This window comes from Schistocerca gregaria, chromosome 1 (assembly GCF_023897955.1).
Source record: "Schistocerca gregaria isolate iqSchGreg1 chromosome 1, iqSchGreg1.2, whole genome shotgun sequence".
NCBI classification, from domain to species: domain Eukaryota; kingdom Metazoa; phylum Arthropoda; class Insecta; order Orthoptera; family Acrididae; genus Schistocerca; species Schistocerca gregaria.
In genome coordinates this window covers 535,891,576-535,910,490 of record NC_064920.1, presented here as the reverse complement: position 1 = coordinate 535,910,490, position 18,915 = coordinate 535,891,576, and the positions used below count along the sequence as shown (strand labels likewise).

Here is an 18,915-nt window from a genome sequence, read left to right as displayed (position 1 = left end):
ACTTTTAGACAAGTAGTCACTTGACACTCAAGTGTACGTCTATTGAAAGTAGTATTGAAAGAAGTGCAAAGCAAAAAGTGTAAAAAAGGAAACTATCATTAAATACAAACATGGACTTAAGATTTCACCTTAAAAAGCTACAGGAATGAAAGAATGGAAAGCTGCTGAACTCTGCTATGAGGAGATTTCCCACTTCATCTCATGACATTAAATAAAATATATCGACATAAGTTTCTTTTAAAATTTCTTCACCTCAGTGCAGAGTAGTGGACGCTCAGAATGCAAAAAGGAAGAAAAAAGTAACACTGAAGTATACCATTAGAAAAAGGAATAGTGGAGCATTGCCTGTTCGTGCTGCCACTTTCCTAGGTGTACCTGGCATGACAAAGGACAGGTTATCCTACCCAGCAAGCAGGTTACACGAAGGAGTAAGGTTGCCAAAGGAAAGGAGAGGCAGCGACAGACCAGGACGGTATCAACAGGAGGCAACTATTGACATTAAGAATGATATAAACAACTGTAAATGCAGAGCGAGCCACCATGGAAGGGGGATGTCTTAAGAGAGGTTATTTGCCTTCAGATCTCACAGTCAATAAAATGTTAAAGAGATTCTGTGAAGAAAGACAAAATTTTGAACTGAAACAATGCTCCTTATCAAAATAGCATTGTATATTTTACAAAGATCAGTCTATCATTCAGGACACTTCATATCGATACCTGAAACACTTGTAGGGTTGGTTTAATGGAAATAAAAGCTGGAACATTTCTACAGAAGAAGAATGAACAACAAACTAGACACATTACATAAAATTTGTGTAAAGTTGTTTTATGACATAATGAAGGAAGATAATCCTACTGTCATTAAGATTTCCTTTGACATGCAACAAAACCATCCTATTCCAAAACTTTCAGTCAGTGAGGTTTTCTGTGCTAGACAAGTATGATTATCCTGGTTGGAGACAGAATCGTCAAGAGGATGCCTTCAAATTGCTTCGGTTTTGCTGCCTAATCTGATAGCGATGCTTACAGCATTCTTGGAAAAGAGCACAAAATTCAATAATCTTTTTCACTACATCCTTATTTGTGGCCCCAGCTACGTGCCTCCTGACCGAGTGTTGGTAGAATTGAGAAGTCTTAAAGAAAGAAAAAGGATCTTGTCTCCTAAAGATCATTACAGTATTTTAGAAGAGCATGGTACTCTGAAAGCTCTAAACATAGATTGGACTGTGTTCCAATCCAAGCTATTATGCAAAATGAACAACCAGTGTGTCATCTCATAAAAAAAAAGCAAAGAAAATTGTTAATGTGTCAGTAAGTGATTTGCACTCTTGCAATCCAGTGCAAATTGACATCCTGAGATGAAAGAAACCATGCCATCCAACCCTTTTGCCAAAACAAAATATGGTGAAAAAAGAAAGATGTTTCTGCCTTGCTAAAGTATTTTGAAATTCCAGAGGATGCAAAGGAGTTTTACAAAGATGTCTTAGATGAATAATGTGTAGATGTAAGGGGGTAAACTTCACAATGACTATGTGATTGCAACATGCAATACTTCTTGTGTTATTTATAACGTACTTTGTGTAGTACTGACAATAATGATATAAGCTAAACAATTGTGTTAAAATAGTTATTACTGATATTATTGTATTATGCCTCTGTATTTCTATTTTTATTGATTTCGTTCTCAATAAAATCAAAAACTATATACTAAAATGGCTATATATAACAATATATGCAACATTATGCACATTACAACAATGCAGGGATATAAAGCACATAAAAATATTTGTTGTGGAAAAGAATACATGAAATTTAAGAAGGCAGCATAACTGATACGAGCAGTAATTACAAGGATTTATCGTCTTTTGAAAAAATGGAAAAATCACACCTTAATATATTGTTACAAAAATTAAATTTTAATATATTTAATTAAAACTGTTAAAGTCAGTGAGATCTAGTAGGCATGCAAAATTCAAGTGCTCAAACATAGGTGAAAATGAAAAAAATCTCATATTATGAAAAACTGTATCTATTGTGTTCATAAAGTTTTGAAAAAACACTCCACAATTGATAGTCCTATATTTTATATTTTGTGTAAGGTGTTTATTATACTTTTGCCGTGTACTTTATTTATAGTTTCTGAGTGCAGTATATCACTAGTCTACTGCTGATCAACTTAGACCTAGCTACCATGTTTGTGGGTGTAACTGGTATGATATCTTAGGCATGGCTGCAAGAATGTTGCCAGATCTTGCATTGGCGAAGTCAGACATGGAAGAGCAAGGTATAAGAGCTCAATGTGTTTGTCGAAAGCATTGGTATGTTGATAGACACACAAATAAACACAAACACACACACAAAATTCAAGCTTTCGCAACCCATGGTTGCTTCATCAGGAAAGAGGGAAGGAGAGGGAAAGATGAAAGGATGTGGGTTTTAAGGGAGAGGGTAAGGAGTCATTCCAATCCCGGGAGCAGAAAGACTTACCTTAGGGGGGGAAAAGGAACAAGTATACACGCGCACGCACGCACGCACGCACGCACACACATTTATTTGTGGACATTTGTTTTTAGGTATATTTTTGTCATATGCCACTATTTAACAGCTCTGCAGTTAATGCCTTGATTCAGGTAAAACCACAGCAATCCAGGCTGATCGATAGTGCTCAACAGTGTGGATGTATACTAGCTCTGAGAAGAGCAATCACATGTAGATCAGCAACAGTGTGGCAGCACAACATTACCATGTGACCTGCTGTACTATAAATTGATCTTATCACTGTTGGGGATACGTATGTCAGCTGCTATCTCACATCTGTTGTTGTTGTTGTTGTTGTTGTTGTTGTTGTTGTTGTGCTGGTGGTGGTTGTCGTCTTCAGTCCAGAGACTAGTTTGATGCAGCTCTCCATGCTACTCTATCCTCTGCAAGCCCCTTCGTTTCCGAATAACTACTGCAACATACATTCTTCTGAATCTGCTTAATGTATTTATCTCTTCGTCTCCCTCTATGATTTTTACCCTCCAAGCTTCCCTCCATTATTAAATTGGTGGGCCTTTTATGCCTCAGAATGCGACCTATCAACCAATTCCTTCTTCTAATCAAGTTGTCACAAATTCCTCTTCTCCCTCATTCTATTCAGACCTCCTCATTAGTTACACGATCTACCCATCTAATCTTCGGCATTCTTTTGTAGCACCACATTTCAAAGGTTCTATTCTCTTCTTGTCTACACTGTTTATCATCCATGTTTCTCAACATTTTTATTTCTTCTCCATGGATTTTAATTCCTTCTCTAAATTTTTCTTTTGTTTCCTTTACTGCTTGCTCAATATACAGATTGAATAACATTGGAGATAGTCTACAACCCTGTCTCACTCCCTTCCCAATCACTGCTTCACTTTCATGTCCCTCCACTCTCACAACTGCCATCTGGTTTCTATGCAAATTGTAGGTACCCTTTCGTTCCCTTTGTTTTACCCCTGTAACTTTCAGAATTTGAAAGAGAGTATTCCAATGAACTTTGTCAAAACTTTGTCTATGTCTACAAATGCAAGAAACGTATTCGTATTAGTATTTTGCAACTGTGACTTGTTAAAATCATAGTTCAGTAATTTTCACACTTGTCAACACCTGCTTCCTTTGGGATTGGAATTAATATATTCTTCTTGAAGCCTGAGGGTATTTCACGTGTCTCAATACATCTTGCTCACCAAATGGAACAGTTTTATTATAGCTGCTAGCTATCCCAATGCTATCGGTAGTTCTAATTGAACGTTGTCTGCTCCCTGGGCCTTATTCCGTCTTAGGTCTTTCAGTGGCCTGTCAAATTCTTCACAAGGTATCATCTCTCTCATTTCGTCTTCATGTGTATCCTCTTCCGTTTCCATAATATTGCTTGCAAGTACATTGCCCTTGTGTGTACCATTTATATACTCCTTCCACCTTTCTGCTTTCCCTTGTTTGCTTAGGACAGGTTTTCCATCTGAGCTCGTGATATTCATACACGTGGTGCTCTTTTCTTCAAAGGTCTCTTTAATTTTACTGTCGGCAGTATCAATCTTATCACTAGCGATACATGCTTCTATATCCTTACATTTGCCCTCTAGCCATCTGGACTGCCTGTCGATCTCATTCCTGGGATGTTTGTATTCCTTTCAGCTGCTTCATTTCCTACATTTTTATATTTTCTCCTTTCATCAATTAAATTCAGTATTTCTTCTGTTATCAAGGATTTGTACTAGCCTGTGTCTTTTCACCAGGCCTTTTCCATGTATACAGCCTTCTTTCATGATTCTTAAACCAACTGTTAACTACGATAAAGTTATGCTCTGTGCAGAATTCTACCTCGTGGTTTCCTTTCTATTCCTTATCCCAATCCATATTCACCTACTACTTTCCCTTCTCTTCTTTTTCCTACTATCGAATTCCAGTCCTCCATGACTATTAAATTTTCATCTCCTTTAAGTATCAGAATAATTTCCTTTATTAAATCATACATTTCTTCAGTCCCTTTTTATCTGTAGAGCTAGTTGGCACATAAACTTATACCACTGTGGTAGGTGTGGGCTTCGTGTCTTATCTTGGCTACAATAATACGTTCACTGTGCTGTTCGTAGTAGCATATCCGCAGTTCTGTTTTTTATTCTTTATTAAACCTACTGCTGCATTATCCTTATTTGATTTTGTATTTATAACTTGGTATGCTCCCAACCAGAAGTCTGTATTAGGTGAATGCAGTATACAATAGGGAGATGAGTGTGGGAGTAAGGGCAGTGCCACTCTACACCCGTAGCAAGGAAAGGGTATGGATGAGTTGTAGTTTGTGACAGCTCGTAACTGCATTTCTGTGCAGCCATATGTGAAAATACAGGCCCCAGTCTGGCGGTCTGGTCAAGGGCGTACATATCTGAGGGCAAGTGGGGGGCCATATCCCCCTCGCCCCCTCCAACTCTCAGGGGAAGGGAAATATAGAGTGTAATCAGATTTCTTTTTCAAGAAAATGATTTAAGACACTATTACGCAGGTCTATAACAGTGTTGGAACTGGGACTTTTTTATGGCTACTTACAAGTTGCCATTTGCCTTCCAAAATATTAAAAATACTTCACAGTGCCCATCTCCCTCCCAGTTTACCCCATTACCCCCATCCCTTGGAAATTATCGCATGGTTGCTTCGGGTCTGGTATGAGCATCAAATTGTCAGAAACTTCCTTTTTACATAATCTACACTCCTGGAAATTGAAATAAGAACACCGTGAATTCATTGTGCCAGGAAGGGGAAACTTTATTGACACATTCCTGGGGTCAGATACATCACATGATCTCACTGACAGAACCACAGGCACATAGACACAGGCAACAGAGCATGCACAATGTCGGCACTAGTACAGTGTATATCCACCTTTCGCAGCAATGTAGGCTGCTATTCTCCCATGGAGACAATCGTAGAGATGCTGGATGTAGTCCTGTGGAACGGCTTGCCATGCCATTTCTACCTGGCGCCTCAGTTGGACCAGCGTTCGTGCTGGAGGTGCAGACCGCGTGAGACGACGCTTCATCTAGTCCCAAACATGCTCAATGGGGGACAGATCCGGAGATCTTGCTGGCCAGGGTAGTTGACTTACACCTTCTAGAGCACGTTGGGTGGCACGGGATACATGCGGACGTGCATTGTCCTGTTGGAACAGCAAGTTCCCTTGCCGGTCTAGGAATGGTAGAACGATGGGTTCGATGACGGTTTGGATGTACCGTGCACTATTCAGTGTCCCCTCGACGATCACCAGAGGTGTACAGCCAGTGTAGGAAATCGCTCCCCACACCATGATGCCGGGTGTTGGCCCTGTGTGCCTCAGTCGTATGCAGTCCTGATTGTGGCGCTCACCTGCATGGTGCCAAACACGCATACGACCATCATTGGCACCAAGGCAGAAGCGACTCATCGCTGAAGACGACACGTCTCCATTCGTCCCTCCATTCACGCCTGTCGCGACACCACTGGAGGCAGGTTGCACGATGTTGGGGCGTGAGCGGAAGACGGCCTAACGGTGTGCGGGACCATAGCCCAGCTTCATGGAGACGGTTGCGAATGGTCCTCGCCGATACCCCAGGAGCAACAGTGTCCCTAATTTGCTGGGAAGTGGCGGTGCAGTCCCCTACAGCACTGCGTAGGATCCTACGGTCTTGGCGTGAATCCGTGCGTCGCTGCGGTCCGGTCCCAGGTCGACGGGCACGTGCACCTTCCGCCGACCACTGGCGACAACATCGATGTACTGTGGAGACCTCACGCCCCACGTGTTGAGCATTTCGGTGGTACGTCCACCCGGCCTCCCGCATGCCCACTATACGCCCACGCTCAAAGTCCGTCAACTGCACATACGGTTCACGTCCACGCTGTCGCGGCATGCTACCAGTGTTAAAGACTGCGATGGAGCTCCGTATGCCACGGAAAACTGGCTGACACTGACGGCGGCGGTGCACAAATGCTGCGCAGCTAGCGCCATTCGACGGCCAACACCGCGGTTTCTGGTGTGTCCGCTGTGCCGTGCGTGTGATCATTGCTTGTACAGCCCTCTCGCAGTGTCCGGAGCAAGTATGGTGGGTCTGACCCACCGGTGTCAATGTGTTCTTTTTTCCATTTCCAGGAGTGTATGACGTTAGATGGGAAATTTGTAAAATTGTATCCATTAATTGTGTAGAGTAGATACTGCTTTTTCCAAAGATTACTCATCTACTAGCATTGTTACAATGCTTAAAAAATTTTCTGGCAAGAAAGATACTTGGTTTGTAGTAGTTAGATACTTGGTTTCTAATTTGGCTATCCTTTTATGAAAAGATCTCAGTAAACTTGCCACATCAAATTTGGGTAACACCCCAAGCTTTTGATAATTACCTCCATCGTAGTATTCAGGGGCCACGTCTGACTGCCATGAAACTGGTGAGGCTCTAACATGTCACAACATTTCTATAATTTTCTTGGGTGAGTGAAACAACATTCTGATTCTTCACCTGTTTAGGTCTCTACATATCTTAGTAGCTGTTGCATTGCAGAATGGAAGCCACATTGTGTGTTGGTCCTCATGGCTTTGTTGAATGGCATTGTGTTTTGGTTTTCTCTACAGCGATCACATATCATCATGGAAAACACACACACACACACACACACACACACACACACACACACACACACACACACACACACACACACGTTCCATCTAAACATCATAGTGAGATGATTCATCTCATAGCCGAGGTGCTCTGTGTCTGAAATAAAATCATGATTTATGATGTAAAGAGAGAGATAAAAAAATCCACTCACCAAGCGGCGGCAGGGGAACACACACACAAAAGGGTTTAACTTTTTCAAGGTTTCGGAAGCAGTGGCTCCTTCTGGCACAAGAGTTGAAGGGGCAGGAAGAGGAGTGAAGGAAAAGGACTGGAGATGTTTAGGAAAAGGGATACAGTTCAGAAAAGTCACCCAGAACCCTGGGGCAGGGGAGACTTACTGGACAGGATGAGGAGGAGAGATTGATTGTTGGGGACTGCGCTGGATGAGATTTGAAAACCTGAGAGCTTAAAGGTGGAAGGCAGGGTGATAGTTGGATGATTTGTTGTTCTTGCATGACCTTCCTAAAGAGGTACCCAGATGCTGAATTTGGGCTCATATTTGGCAAAAACACCTAGTCTTGAGTCCATTCACTGTGAATGTGTTTAGAATATAGCTTGTAGTACTGATATTATGAAAAGGAAAGTTGCTACTCACCATTTAGCGGAGAAGATGAGTCAGAGATAGGCACAACAAAAAGACAATCACAGATGAGCTTTTGGCCAGTAAGACCTTCATGAAAAAAAACCACACACACACACACACACACACACACTCTCTCTCTCTCTCTCTCTCTCTCTCTCTCTCTCTCTCTCTCTCTCTCTCTCTCTCTCTCTCTCTCTCTCTCTTTTTACTACAGACCTGTGAAAGACCCATAAGATCAGTGCTAAAAATTCCCCAATTTTATATTTCTTTCTAGTAAGGTTTACCTCGATTCTAAGTTCCAGACTTTGTCCCGTTTCCTTCCTATTGACATTTGATGTTACTGAATGAGTTATAAGTGGCACAAAAAACAGATGGTTTGCAACATGGTTGGTGGCCGAGTTAAGGGAATATTTTAGGCTGTTCTGGAGAGCGGAGACGTGAGAGAGGAAATGCTGACGTAATCCGTGATTGGTGTTGCCAATACAACTCTGAACATTTAGCCCAATTATGATACAACTATTGCTAGGTTGCAGTGGTAATGGAAAAAAACAAGACAGTTGATGTGAAGTGTTTGGACCGAGCCACTATATGATGAAGGGACATAGCCACGATCGTTTCTTGTGCCACTTACAAGAAAGACACAAGTCTAATCTTTTTGCATGTATTTCCAGTGTACTGTATTCAGCAACAATATCAGTTGTCAAATTCAAACACTGAGTTTTGAAGAATACACTTGGTCGTAATTGAGGAAACATCGTCCATTTCCAGCTGGTGAATTCTTATTGGCTGGTGACTTGTCAGGTCACGCAATAGCCAGTGCAGCCAACACACCACACTAACACACACAAAATGAGCTCACCTACTGGATGTGGGGTGAAGGGGAGTGGTCCTTCAATGACGGGAGTGCAGACAGGGGTGACAACAGTTTTTGAAGTGCTAAAATATACTTTTAATACAGATAATGTGCTATATGACAGAGATGTCACACAGAAATAGAACAAGGGTTTTGCGATAGCACATTTTAAAGATTTTTATGTTCAAGTCTTTCGTGTCTGCCTAATAAACTATGAAACCAGAGTGAGACAACAGCAAACGCGTAATAATATACATATCGTGTCATGTTTATATTCGTATTGTTATTATGCCTAATAGTGATACAGTCAGAAATGAAGCACGGCAATTGCCAAAGTTTTTTAATCCAAGATGACTAATTTCTGTGCAGAATGTAATGTACTACAGAAGCGTCTGCAAAGATTTTCCACCGGAGAAAATTTTTCGCTAAACGCTCGTTCAGAACATCTATCATACCCAGTCTACTATTTGGTTCGTGTTGATCATTATCAAAGAAAGCAGCAGTGTAAGGAACGGCAAATAGCAAGCAGTCTCTTGCCATTGTTGCGCTAATGAGACGATTCCTCTTTTAAAAAAATTGCAAGCGGAGGTAGCGCGCACGAAAGCAAGCCATAACAAAGAAAACGGCACTTATCAGATCAAAGCAAAATAAGCAATCGATTCAAACCGGACGAAGCATGAGAAAAAGAAAGGGTACCCGTATAAATACGGACGGAGCACCTGACGCATAGCAATGGCTACATGGTAAAGCTTAACTGCTAAGCTGAAGACTCGAACCAAACTACTGTAGCTGTATAGTCATTCATTCGACCTAAATTTTGTCTCATATTACAGTGGACCAACTTTGTTTCGATTTGGATGTGCGGCCCAAAACTTTTCTCTCCCCATGAATTTAGAGTCTCAAATTTCAGGTGTGGCTTAGATTCGGGAAAAGTTTTTTTCCTTGATTTCGAGTCTCATTTTTCAGGTGCGGCTTAGATTCAAGTGTGGCTTCGATTCGAGTAAATACGGTAATTACCATAGCCACTGAATAAAGTTCTGAAAACATTATAATATTAATGAAAGTGATGTGCACACCAAGGACTGTTCGTATTCTGAGCATGTTGTCACAACAAGTGTTATTGAAGATTGACGAAGTCCATAAAATTAAAGAGTTCACAGTGAATCATTGAAAACAGTCACAGAACCATGGAGTGAACTCCCAGACATGAAATTTAGATAAATCATGTTAATTTTCTGACTTGTAAACTGTACTAAGTACACAGTGCCAAATTTGGGCACAGATGTAGCTCCTATCAGAATATTCTGCAGACTAAATTAGCTTCCAGAATGTTCCTTATGTAAGACTATGATATTTAAAACTAAAATTAGCTATTGTTGTTCACGGGCTTTTTACAAATTACAGATAAAGATCTATGTTTCTGGGTAAGTGGATAGTAGAATAAGATTAGAGCTCTGTTGAATTATGGTTGCTAGTTTTTCAGATAAATTTTTGTAATTTTGTCTGGTAATTTCTGATACTCCAAGAAAGAATATTACTTTAGCACACTACAGTAGAATAATACTGCAGTGATAAAACATATACAAGAGACTAACACCAAACTGTAAATTGAGTTGCAGAGAAAATGCACCATTTTCAACAACGAAATACAGTGCACACACAGGCATCTGCAGACAGCAAAATGTTCAAAGACTATGCAGTACTTTGTAACTTTCTGTGCATCTTTCTGGTGGGCTTGATTTCATTGAGAATGACATAACAACTTTTACATTTCTAACAAGTTGCAGGAAAATTGAGAATTTTTGTTGTAAGGAGCATAACTTTCGAAGTAAATTTCATTTTATGCAAGATGGATTATGTTACATGTAATAGTGTGCAAAGAATTTCTTAAATCATTGAGCTTTGAATTCTCATGCAATACTTCTGAGGACCAGCCACTGAGAAAAATTTCGGGCCCAGAAGATCAGCTATTTATGCAATTATTTAAAATTTTACTGACACATTTGTGTTTGAAATATGTTAAATGGTAACACATTAAAAAACACTAAAGTTTCAAGGGTCATTTTCATATTTTTGTAGTTCTTTCACAGAGTACAAATTTTGCAAAAAGATGACAAAAAGTATAATTATCCAGGGGGGGGGGGGGGGGTGTCCATGAAGCAAGTTCTTGAGCAATTTCACCCCTAATTGGCCTTAGTATGGAGAAGCTGAAGTACTCGATGGAATATTTATTCAGCCAGGTAACCCTCAACTTGTTTGGTGCACAGAAGTGAACGTTACAATTGTGCTTGTCAGAAATATTCAGCTGCTACAAGCTCTGTTACATGTGAAAGCTTAGCTTTTCTTGTACCTATAATGTATGTATATTAATTTGAACCATCAAATTTTCCTATTTGTGTGCTCATACTGTTCAACAATTACATTGGTTGACTGCATCGCATTGTTCATGTTCTGAATATCTGCTGTCATTGTCTGACATGAGCAATGACTGGCTGATAAAAGCACATTGCACTCCTGATGTGAATGTTTTGGGAGCTACTGTGCTATATTTGGTGGAATCATGTTTATACTTCGGTAATATGGAAGTATGCAGTGTAAATGTTGCTGCGAATCAAAGATCTTTCCAAAACATGTTTTTTCATTGGATTTTTTGTTTCTTAAATTGCCGAGAAGTTCTATGACAATGTATAAAACCTTCACCATTCAAAGGTTTGAAAAGTTTTACAGCTCTGAGGGAAAGTGTTATGTCACTTAACATGCAAAAAAGTACCAGGGGCATAGTGTATTTCCACCTGAGAAAAAGTTTATTTTTAACTGGAAAATCTAGGAAAAAATCCTGGATATTTTTTTTTCCTTTTTTTCCTCCTTGGCAATGTATACACCATGATTTCAGTGGCCTGTGAGGAGGCTAGAAATGCAGGAGGGAAGGGTGGCAAGTGCACAGGCTACGCATGTGATGTGTGGGTATTGCAGCCAGTTGGGTGAGGCAGACATGACAGAACAGAGGAAGGGGAAAGAAGGGGGAACTGTTGGGTGGAGTGTGTGCAGATGGTGGATTAATGAAGATTGAAGCCTGGATGATTACAAGAGTGAAGGATGTATTTCAAGGGGATGTGTGTTTGTAAGGGATAGCAGCTGTCAAAATGAGGTACTTCTGGTGGTTTGTGGGTTTAGCAAGGATTAAGGTGTAGGTGGAAAAGATGTCGGGTGAGATAGACATAGACATGCAGGAAGGTGACTCATTGGTTTGTGGAGGACCAGGTGAAGTGGGTGGGAGTGATCATCTTTAGGTTGTGGAGGTATAAGGATACGGTGCCTTTGCCCTGAGTCCAGATCATGGAAATATCATTGATGATATTGAACCAGACAAGGGGGTTTGGAGTTTGGTTGCCTGGGAAGGTTTCCTCTAAATGGCCCATAAAAAGGTTGGCGTAGGAGGGTGCTATGCAGACTCCCTCAGATATTCCGCGGATTTGTTTACAGTAGTGGAAAACTGCTGCCGTTGGAGCACAAAAAAGGCGAATTTGCTTCTGCTTACAAGACTCTGACTGAAAAGTGTACAACCAGATGCCTCATTCTATCTTCCTGAGTACCTTCAAAAATTTTCCCAAAAATTTGGCATGTGCACATATTTGCGCTCTTTTGTAATATGCAACTCACCTCTGACTCCTACAAGCTCACCTAACTAACTTGCTTACACTCACTAATCCATTGCTCTAAGTTGCTCGTACCGATCCACTCCCACTTGCTCATTCTCACTCACTCATTGTCATTCTCTCACTGTGTCTCTTTTACTGTCACTGTCCCCCGTCTCACAGCCACAGTCTCCTTCATTCTGTACTACTACTACTACTACTACTACTACTACTACTACTACTACCCGTACCCTTCTCTCTGTCCCTGTCTCCCTCTTGCTGTCTGTTACTGCTACTGTCTCATTTATTCGTCCCCACTGCTGCTGTCTCTTCTCACTCTCTCTCGATTCCTTATTGTCATTGTTACAGACTCTGTCATTATTGCTGGCTCTCACCCACTTCCATTTCCTCCTCCTCTTTTTTCCTCTCACCTTGGGACTTACTCCTTCATTCTTTTCATAGCCCTGTTCTCTTCAGTCATCTACTTTCCACTGCCACTTTGTCCCTCTCTTCCTCTCAGACTGCCAATTTCTTCACTCTTTCTATACCACAACCACTGTCTACTGTCTTCCAGTATTTATTACTTTTCCCTCTCTTTCCCACTGCCACTGTCGTCATGTCTGTCAGCATAAAAAAAGCATGAATATTTTCACATACTGTGTGCTGAGGAACACAGAATGAGGCAGCTGGTACTCTATCTTTTGGTCAATCTTTTAATAAAGAGGAACTTCTTTTGTGCTCTGATAGGTTCATTTTTCCACTTTTTTCCTTTCTTTTCCCTGCTACCGCAGGGCATGTCACTCATATGAAAAGAACTTCATGCGTCAGTAAAATTATCTTAGTTTACTTGTGTGAAATTTAAATTAGGCAGAAATAATTTTGCACCCCAGACCGAATTTTACATCCACAAAAATTTTGCTTGTGCTTCAGTACTATAACATTGGGGTTTACAGAACCCTTCTGCTAATAATGGAGACACCTCACAACATATTTCTCTGTGCTATGTCACTTTATAAACTACATTGTCACCTCACACTAGGTTTCACATGCATATTTTACATGTACAAGAAGGTAACCTTGAGCCTCTATCTTGGAAACGGATAAAGATATCAAGAAAATTTTCAAGTTTGTTAGAAATTGGGATCTTGGAAACTGCCCATGGACTGAATGGTGCCTCCATAATCCCCTTAAGAGGCATCATACAAGAAAAAGTCAACCAATTTGCTCCATTTGCCTTAGCTGGAAAGTGTATACTACTCAAATTATGACCCTATGCTGTAGGCTAGTTAAAGTAATGCAATACTTCTATTGGATATACAAATGGTTGCGAGTCCAAGGGTTATCCAGATAACTTAACCCTACCCTCCAATCACCACAGAACCTGAGATATAAACCCCCAAAAAATACCATTTTTATTCAAGCCATTTTGGAACACATTGGTAACATGTGTTGTTGCCTGTGTGCTGATACCTTCCCCTCAAAGGAGAAGTAGTGAGTCAGAATTACTCATTCAACCAGTTGACCAATGCTTTGCCTGTCACATCAAAGACACTAGCCTCTTCCTTTACCAACTCTCCATCATTCCCCACACCCTTACCTGGATCTATACTCATCAGCATTGCTGCCTCTTCCCTGTACACCAGTATCCTTCATGCCTATGGCCTTGCCACTTTCGAAGGCTCTCTACCAATGTACTTCAAATTCCAAACCCACTTTCTCATTCCTCATATACATTACATAATATATCCTGACCCAAAACTACTTTTCCTTGAAGGGAAAGTATATAAACAAATCTGGGGCACAGCCATGGGCATCCACATGCAACTTTTTATGGACCATGTAGAGAAAATATTCCTAAACTCCCAACATTCCTTCTACATTATCTGGATGCAGGGCTAAGACACCGTATCCTCATTTCTCCACAAGTCCAACATCTTCACTCCCATCTTCTTCATCTGGTCCTCTTCAACCCTACATATACCTTTCTTGATGTCAACCTCCACGTCTTTAATGGTACTACCCACACCTCTGTCCATATCAAACCCACTGACAACCAAGAGTACCACACTTTTGGCAGCTGTCGTCCCTTCCATACCTAAAAATTGCTCCCCTACCATCTGACCACAAGTAAACAGCATATATGCAACTTCCTGGCAGATTAAAACTGTGTGCCAGACCGAGACTCGAACTCAGGACCTGTGCCTTTCGTGGGCAAGTGCTCTACCAATTCCGAATTTCGCAAAATCCTTTCTTTCAGGAGTGTTAGTTCTGCAAGGTTCGCAGGAGAGCTTCTGTAAAGTTTGGAAGGTAGGAGACGAGGTACTGGCAGAAGTAAAGCTGTGAGGACGGGGCGTGAGTCGTGCTTGGGTACCTCAGTTGGTAGAACACTTGCCCGCGAAAGGCAAAGGTCCCGAGTTAGTCTCGGTCCGGCACACAGTTGTAATCTGCCAAGAAGTTTCATATCAGCGCGCACACTGCTGCAGAGTGAAAATCTCATTCTGGAAGCATATATACAGTGGTGAGGAACCCGTTTCCCAGTGTGCTGAAGGTCTCGTGAGGTACTCACAGACAGGCACCCTCCTCCTCCCATTCCCCTTACCAAATCTAGTCCACAAATGGATTTCCTGTGCCATATCCTTACACATCCCTAATCTTCTTGCAAACCCTCAAGAATTAGCTACAAAGGAGCATCCCTGCATCACCCAATTCCACTCTGACCTGGAACAACTGAACCATATCCATCGCCAGTGCATTGATTGTCTAGCAGTGAGGGACATCCCAAGATCCTTCCCATCCCTCCTAAATTGGTATTTTGTTCTCCACCCAACCTACACATCTTCACCCGTCCCTATGCCACTTTCATTCTTAACCTTTTGCCAGAGGGATCCTATCCCTTTGGAAGACCCAAGTGCAAGACCTGCCTGATTTAGCCATCCAGCAGACTAAATCACCTTGTCTGTCTTCAGTTGAAAAATGTTTGGGGACAATGGGGCTGAAGCAGTCAGAATCACAAGAAGGCCGGTGTCCTCGTCAACAACAACAACAACACAGTTCTGAGCAATGTCGACAGCAGTTGGCCTTACCGTATCCCATCAGTGGCCAGGGCATCTGTGAAAGCAGCCATGTCATATACCAGCCATGCTGCAATTTCTGCAAAGCATTTATGTGGGCATGACCAGCAACTAGCTGTTCACCAGAATGAATGGCCATCGCTAAATTGTGCCCAAGAACCAAGTTTACCACCAGTGACACAACATGCTCAATTTTTATGGCTGCTTCACAACCTAGGCTAAGAGGGAGCTCCATTCCACTACCAGCTTTTCTCAATTATGCGGATGGGATTAATCTTTGCAGTACAGCCTTCGCTCTCGTAACTATCTTGGCCTGGTTCTCTCCTCCCCTCGTATCATGTTGATGTTGATGATGATGATATGATGATGATATGATGATATGATGATATGATGATGATGATATGACGACGACGACGACGACGACGACGACGACGATGACCACACACACACACACACACACACACACACACACACACACACACACACACACACACACACACCACCCAGTCATCCCGAGGCAGGGAAAAATCTCTGAGACTGCCAGGAACCAAACCCGGGACCCAGCGCGCGTGAAGTGAGGACCCTACCGCAAGACCACGAGACTGTTTCATGGAGCTATTGGTTCTCCCTGTTGTGTTGGGAGGTACGACAGAGATACTTGTCGGTGTTGTAATATTGTTGTCCCAGTATGACCTAGTTAGGATACTTCAACTATGTTTTTATCCGCATCTGTAGCGCAGGTTCCTTCTGTGTCATATTATGAGTCAGTTGCATATCACATAGTATGATCTCACTGGGGAAAAAAGCTTAGCATTTGCATGTGTGGCTTGTATGTAACAAAGAATCTTGTACTTGCCAAATTCTGAGCCGGAAAATATATTAGCAGTTTTCTGTTGCTTTGTTGTGGCAGGTGTCAGTTTGCTGTTGATTAAAATGAAGTTTCCATTGTGTAATAAAAATAAGTTACAGAAGACAACGTCATCCTGACCTTGACTTTTATTGGGTAAGGTTCCAACCATTCTGAGTACACCTGTAATAGCGCGTCTCTAAAACACAAGGTTTGTTTGTTATATTGTCATACATGAATCAACTGGTGTAGTTTGCTCAACTTCATGTAACATGTGACATAAAAGTTTAAAAATATGTTTACTAACAGTTGTTTGCCCCTTTATTCACTGTTCCAGCATATAACAAACTATAAAATTAGATGAATGTGGGTTGCTGACAGTAATCCTAAGTATTGTCAGTTATTAAATTATCTAATTTTCGTTGTTTTTGTGTGCTTGTTTTTGAGACAGATCTGAGTGCGTCCTTGCTTGCTGCTGTTAGTTTTACTATATTTTTGAATGTTTAATGCCAGAATTGTTTTATATTACTTATTAATTCATTGACATTGCTTGTATAGAACCTAATAATATTGAAACTAATATTTTCTTGTAATACTTTCGCATGTTTATTTAATTTAGTGTATATTATTGTATTGGTATTGTCATTGTGTGGCATTAAGAGATAATTTAACTTGAATGTTTTGTTTTTGAAGCTTTATTAAAAAAACTGCACATTTCCTTTGATCAGGTGTCAGAGACAACCCAACCTGTGGAAGGCACAAGCACATTCACAGTTGGACAAAAGCCCCATGAACAACATAAAAGCCAGGACCAGGGTCAAGCAAAGTTTAAGGCTCCTCAGGCAGCTGCCAAGCAGAAAGGGGTGAAGGAAAAACCAATTGCAGCAAAACATGAGAAACGTGAAGCACTACATTCTCAGGAACATCCTGCATTGAAGAGTAAAGGTCGCACCCATTCCACTGAACAGTCTGCAGTGAAGAACAATGGTTTTCCATCAGGACCTGGTGAAACTGGTCAGGGCCAGAAAGCTGAAGATGTAACTACATCCAAAGTCTCGCCATCAAAAAAGCAAAAAGTTAGTGTAGGGACCACTAAGGATAGCCCTTCTGAAGCTACCCTACCAAAGAAGCAGAAAGATGACGCAGGCCCAACCTTAAAACATGAACCTTTGCCCACAAAGCCTTCCAAACCTACTGTTTCAGGAGGGAAGAATTTCAAAGATAAAGATGTACTGTCTGATGGAGTACATTCACCCCCCAAGGCATCTCGGATTGGTGACAAAATAGAGCATTCTTCAAAACTTGAGAAATCTGGCTCAGTGCATAAAGTTACTGAACAATCATCTCCAACAAAACTAGATTCAAATGAAAGAGTTTCTGTTTCAAAGTCTCCTCATGTTGACAAGTCAACTGAAGAAGGAAAAAAGCCACTGGAAAGTAAAGACAACCAGCGCTCAAAATCAGTGCATAGTGCATCGGCTTCTGGTGTCAAAAATAGCAAGTTTGATGCAAAAGATGCCCAAACTATGACGGATGACTCTGTGAAACTACCTGATTTGAAAACAGATGCACATGGTAAATTAGCAGCTGCAGGAAAGTCAGAATCTTTTGGTAAAGCTAAAGCAGCTAGTAATAGTAAAGAAAAAGAAAGTGTAGGAGTTGAGTCAACTATAAAGGAAAGTGGCAGTTTGAATTCCCAGATCAAGCAAGTGAAAGTTGGCCATAGCACTGGCGAAAAGAAATTGATGGAGAAGAGAACGGAAAATTTGCGTGAAAATGGCCATCGTTCCAACCGAGAAAAGGAAAATGAGCAATTTACATCAAAATTAGATCACCATACTGAAACAGCAAATAATGTTGTTGCTAAAGATTCTAATGCAGCTAAAGTGCATGAGGATTCTAGGGATTCAAAGGTGAATGTGGAGAAACAGAAAGCTAGTTTCTCAGTCACTGGGAAAACATATGGAGATGGGAATAGTGAAGTACCTGTGACAGTTTCCACTGTGAAATCTAAGAAAGCAAGTGCTGACTATACAAAAAACAGGACACCAGAAAAGAATGGTGACGTAAATGCTGCAAGGAAAAGAAGCGGCAATGATTATACACCACCTGAGAGCAATGCATACCCTTCTAAACCCACAGACACAAAAGTGTCAGCAGCAGTGCCAGAGTCAACATTAAAGCACTCAGTAGGAGATGAAGGTGTTAGTTCCAAGAATCAGGAATTTAAACCCAATGTTCAAAGTGCTTCTAGTCGCAAAACCATTAGAGACAAGGAAGTAAGATCCACCTCAACAAGTGAGAATCGACCAGATTATAGAGAAAGTAGTGGTAATAAACCAGTGAATTCAAACACTAAAAAGCCTTCACATGGTCAGAAAGTTGCTCCAAAGCAAATAGAAAATGAAGTTACACAACCAGAAAGTGAAAGGGCTTCAAAGAGAAAAGCAGTTCCATCTCAGCACGATTCAGATATGGTAAAGTAATAGTGTGTGCAGCACGCGCGCACACACACACACACACACACACACACACACACACACACACACACACACACACACGCTCTCTCTCTCTCTCTCTCTCTCTCTCTCTCTCTCTCTCTCTCTCTCTTTTGTTACTATTATATTGTATTTGGTGATACATTGGAAGGCTGTGAAGTATTTCTACTTTTTTATATGGAAAAATGGTTGTGGATCTCTGAAGGAAGGTGTTATTTTTTATATACATGTATTGAGACTGGTCTCATTTGAGACTTAACATGTT

The 18,915-nt window shown here is 41.1% G+C and overlaps 1 protein-coding gene across 13 annotated transcripts in view; it reads left to right on the top strand.

Annotated features, from left to right (window-relative positions):
- LOC126355275 (uncharacterized protein DDB_G0283697) overlaps window positions 1-18,915 on the top strand; it is a 211,939-nt gene that overhangs the window by 81,440 nt on the left and 111,584 nt on the right. For all 13 annotated transcript variants that reach the window (XM_050005650.1, XM_050005644.1, XM_050005580.1 and 10 more), the window contains one exon: window positions 16,881-18,629. In XM_050005650.1, the coding sequence (XP_049861607.1) occupies window positions 16,881-18,629 (1,749 nt within the window). The remainder of the gene's footprint in view (window positions 1-16,880; window positions 18,630-18,915) is intronic.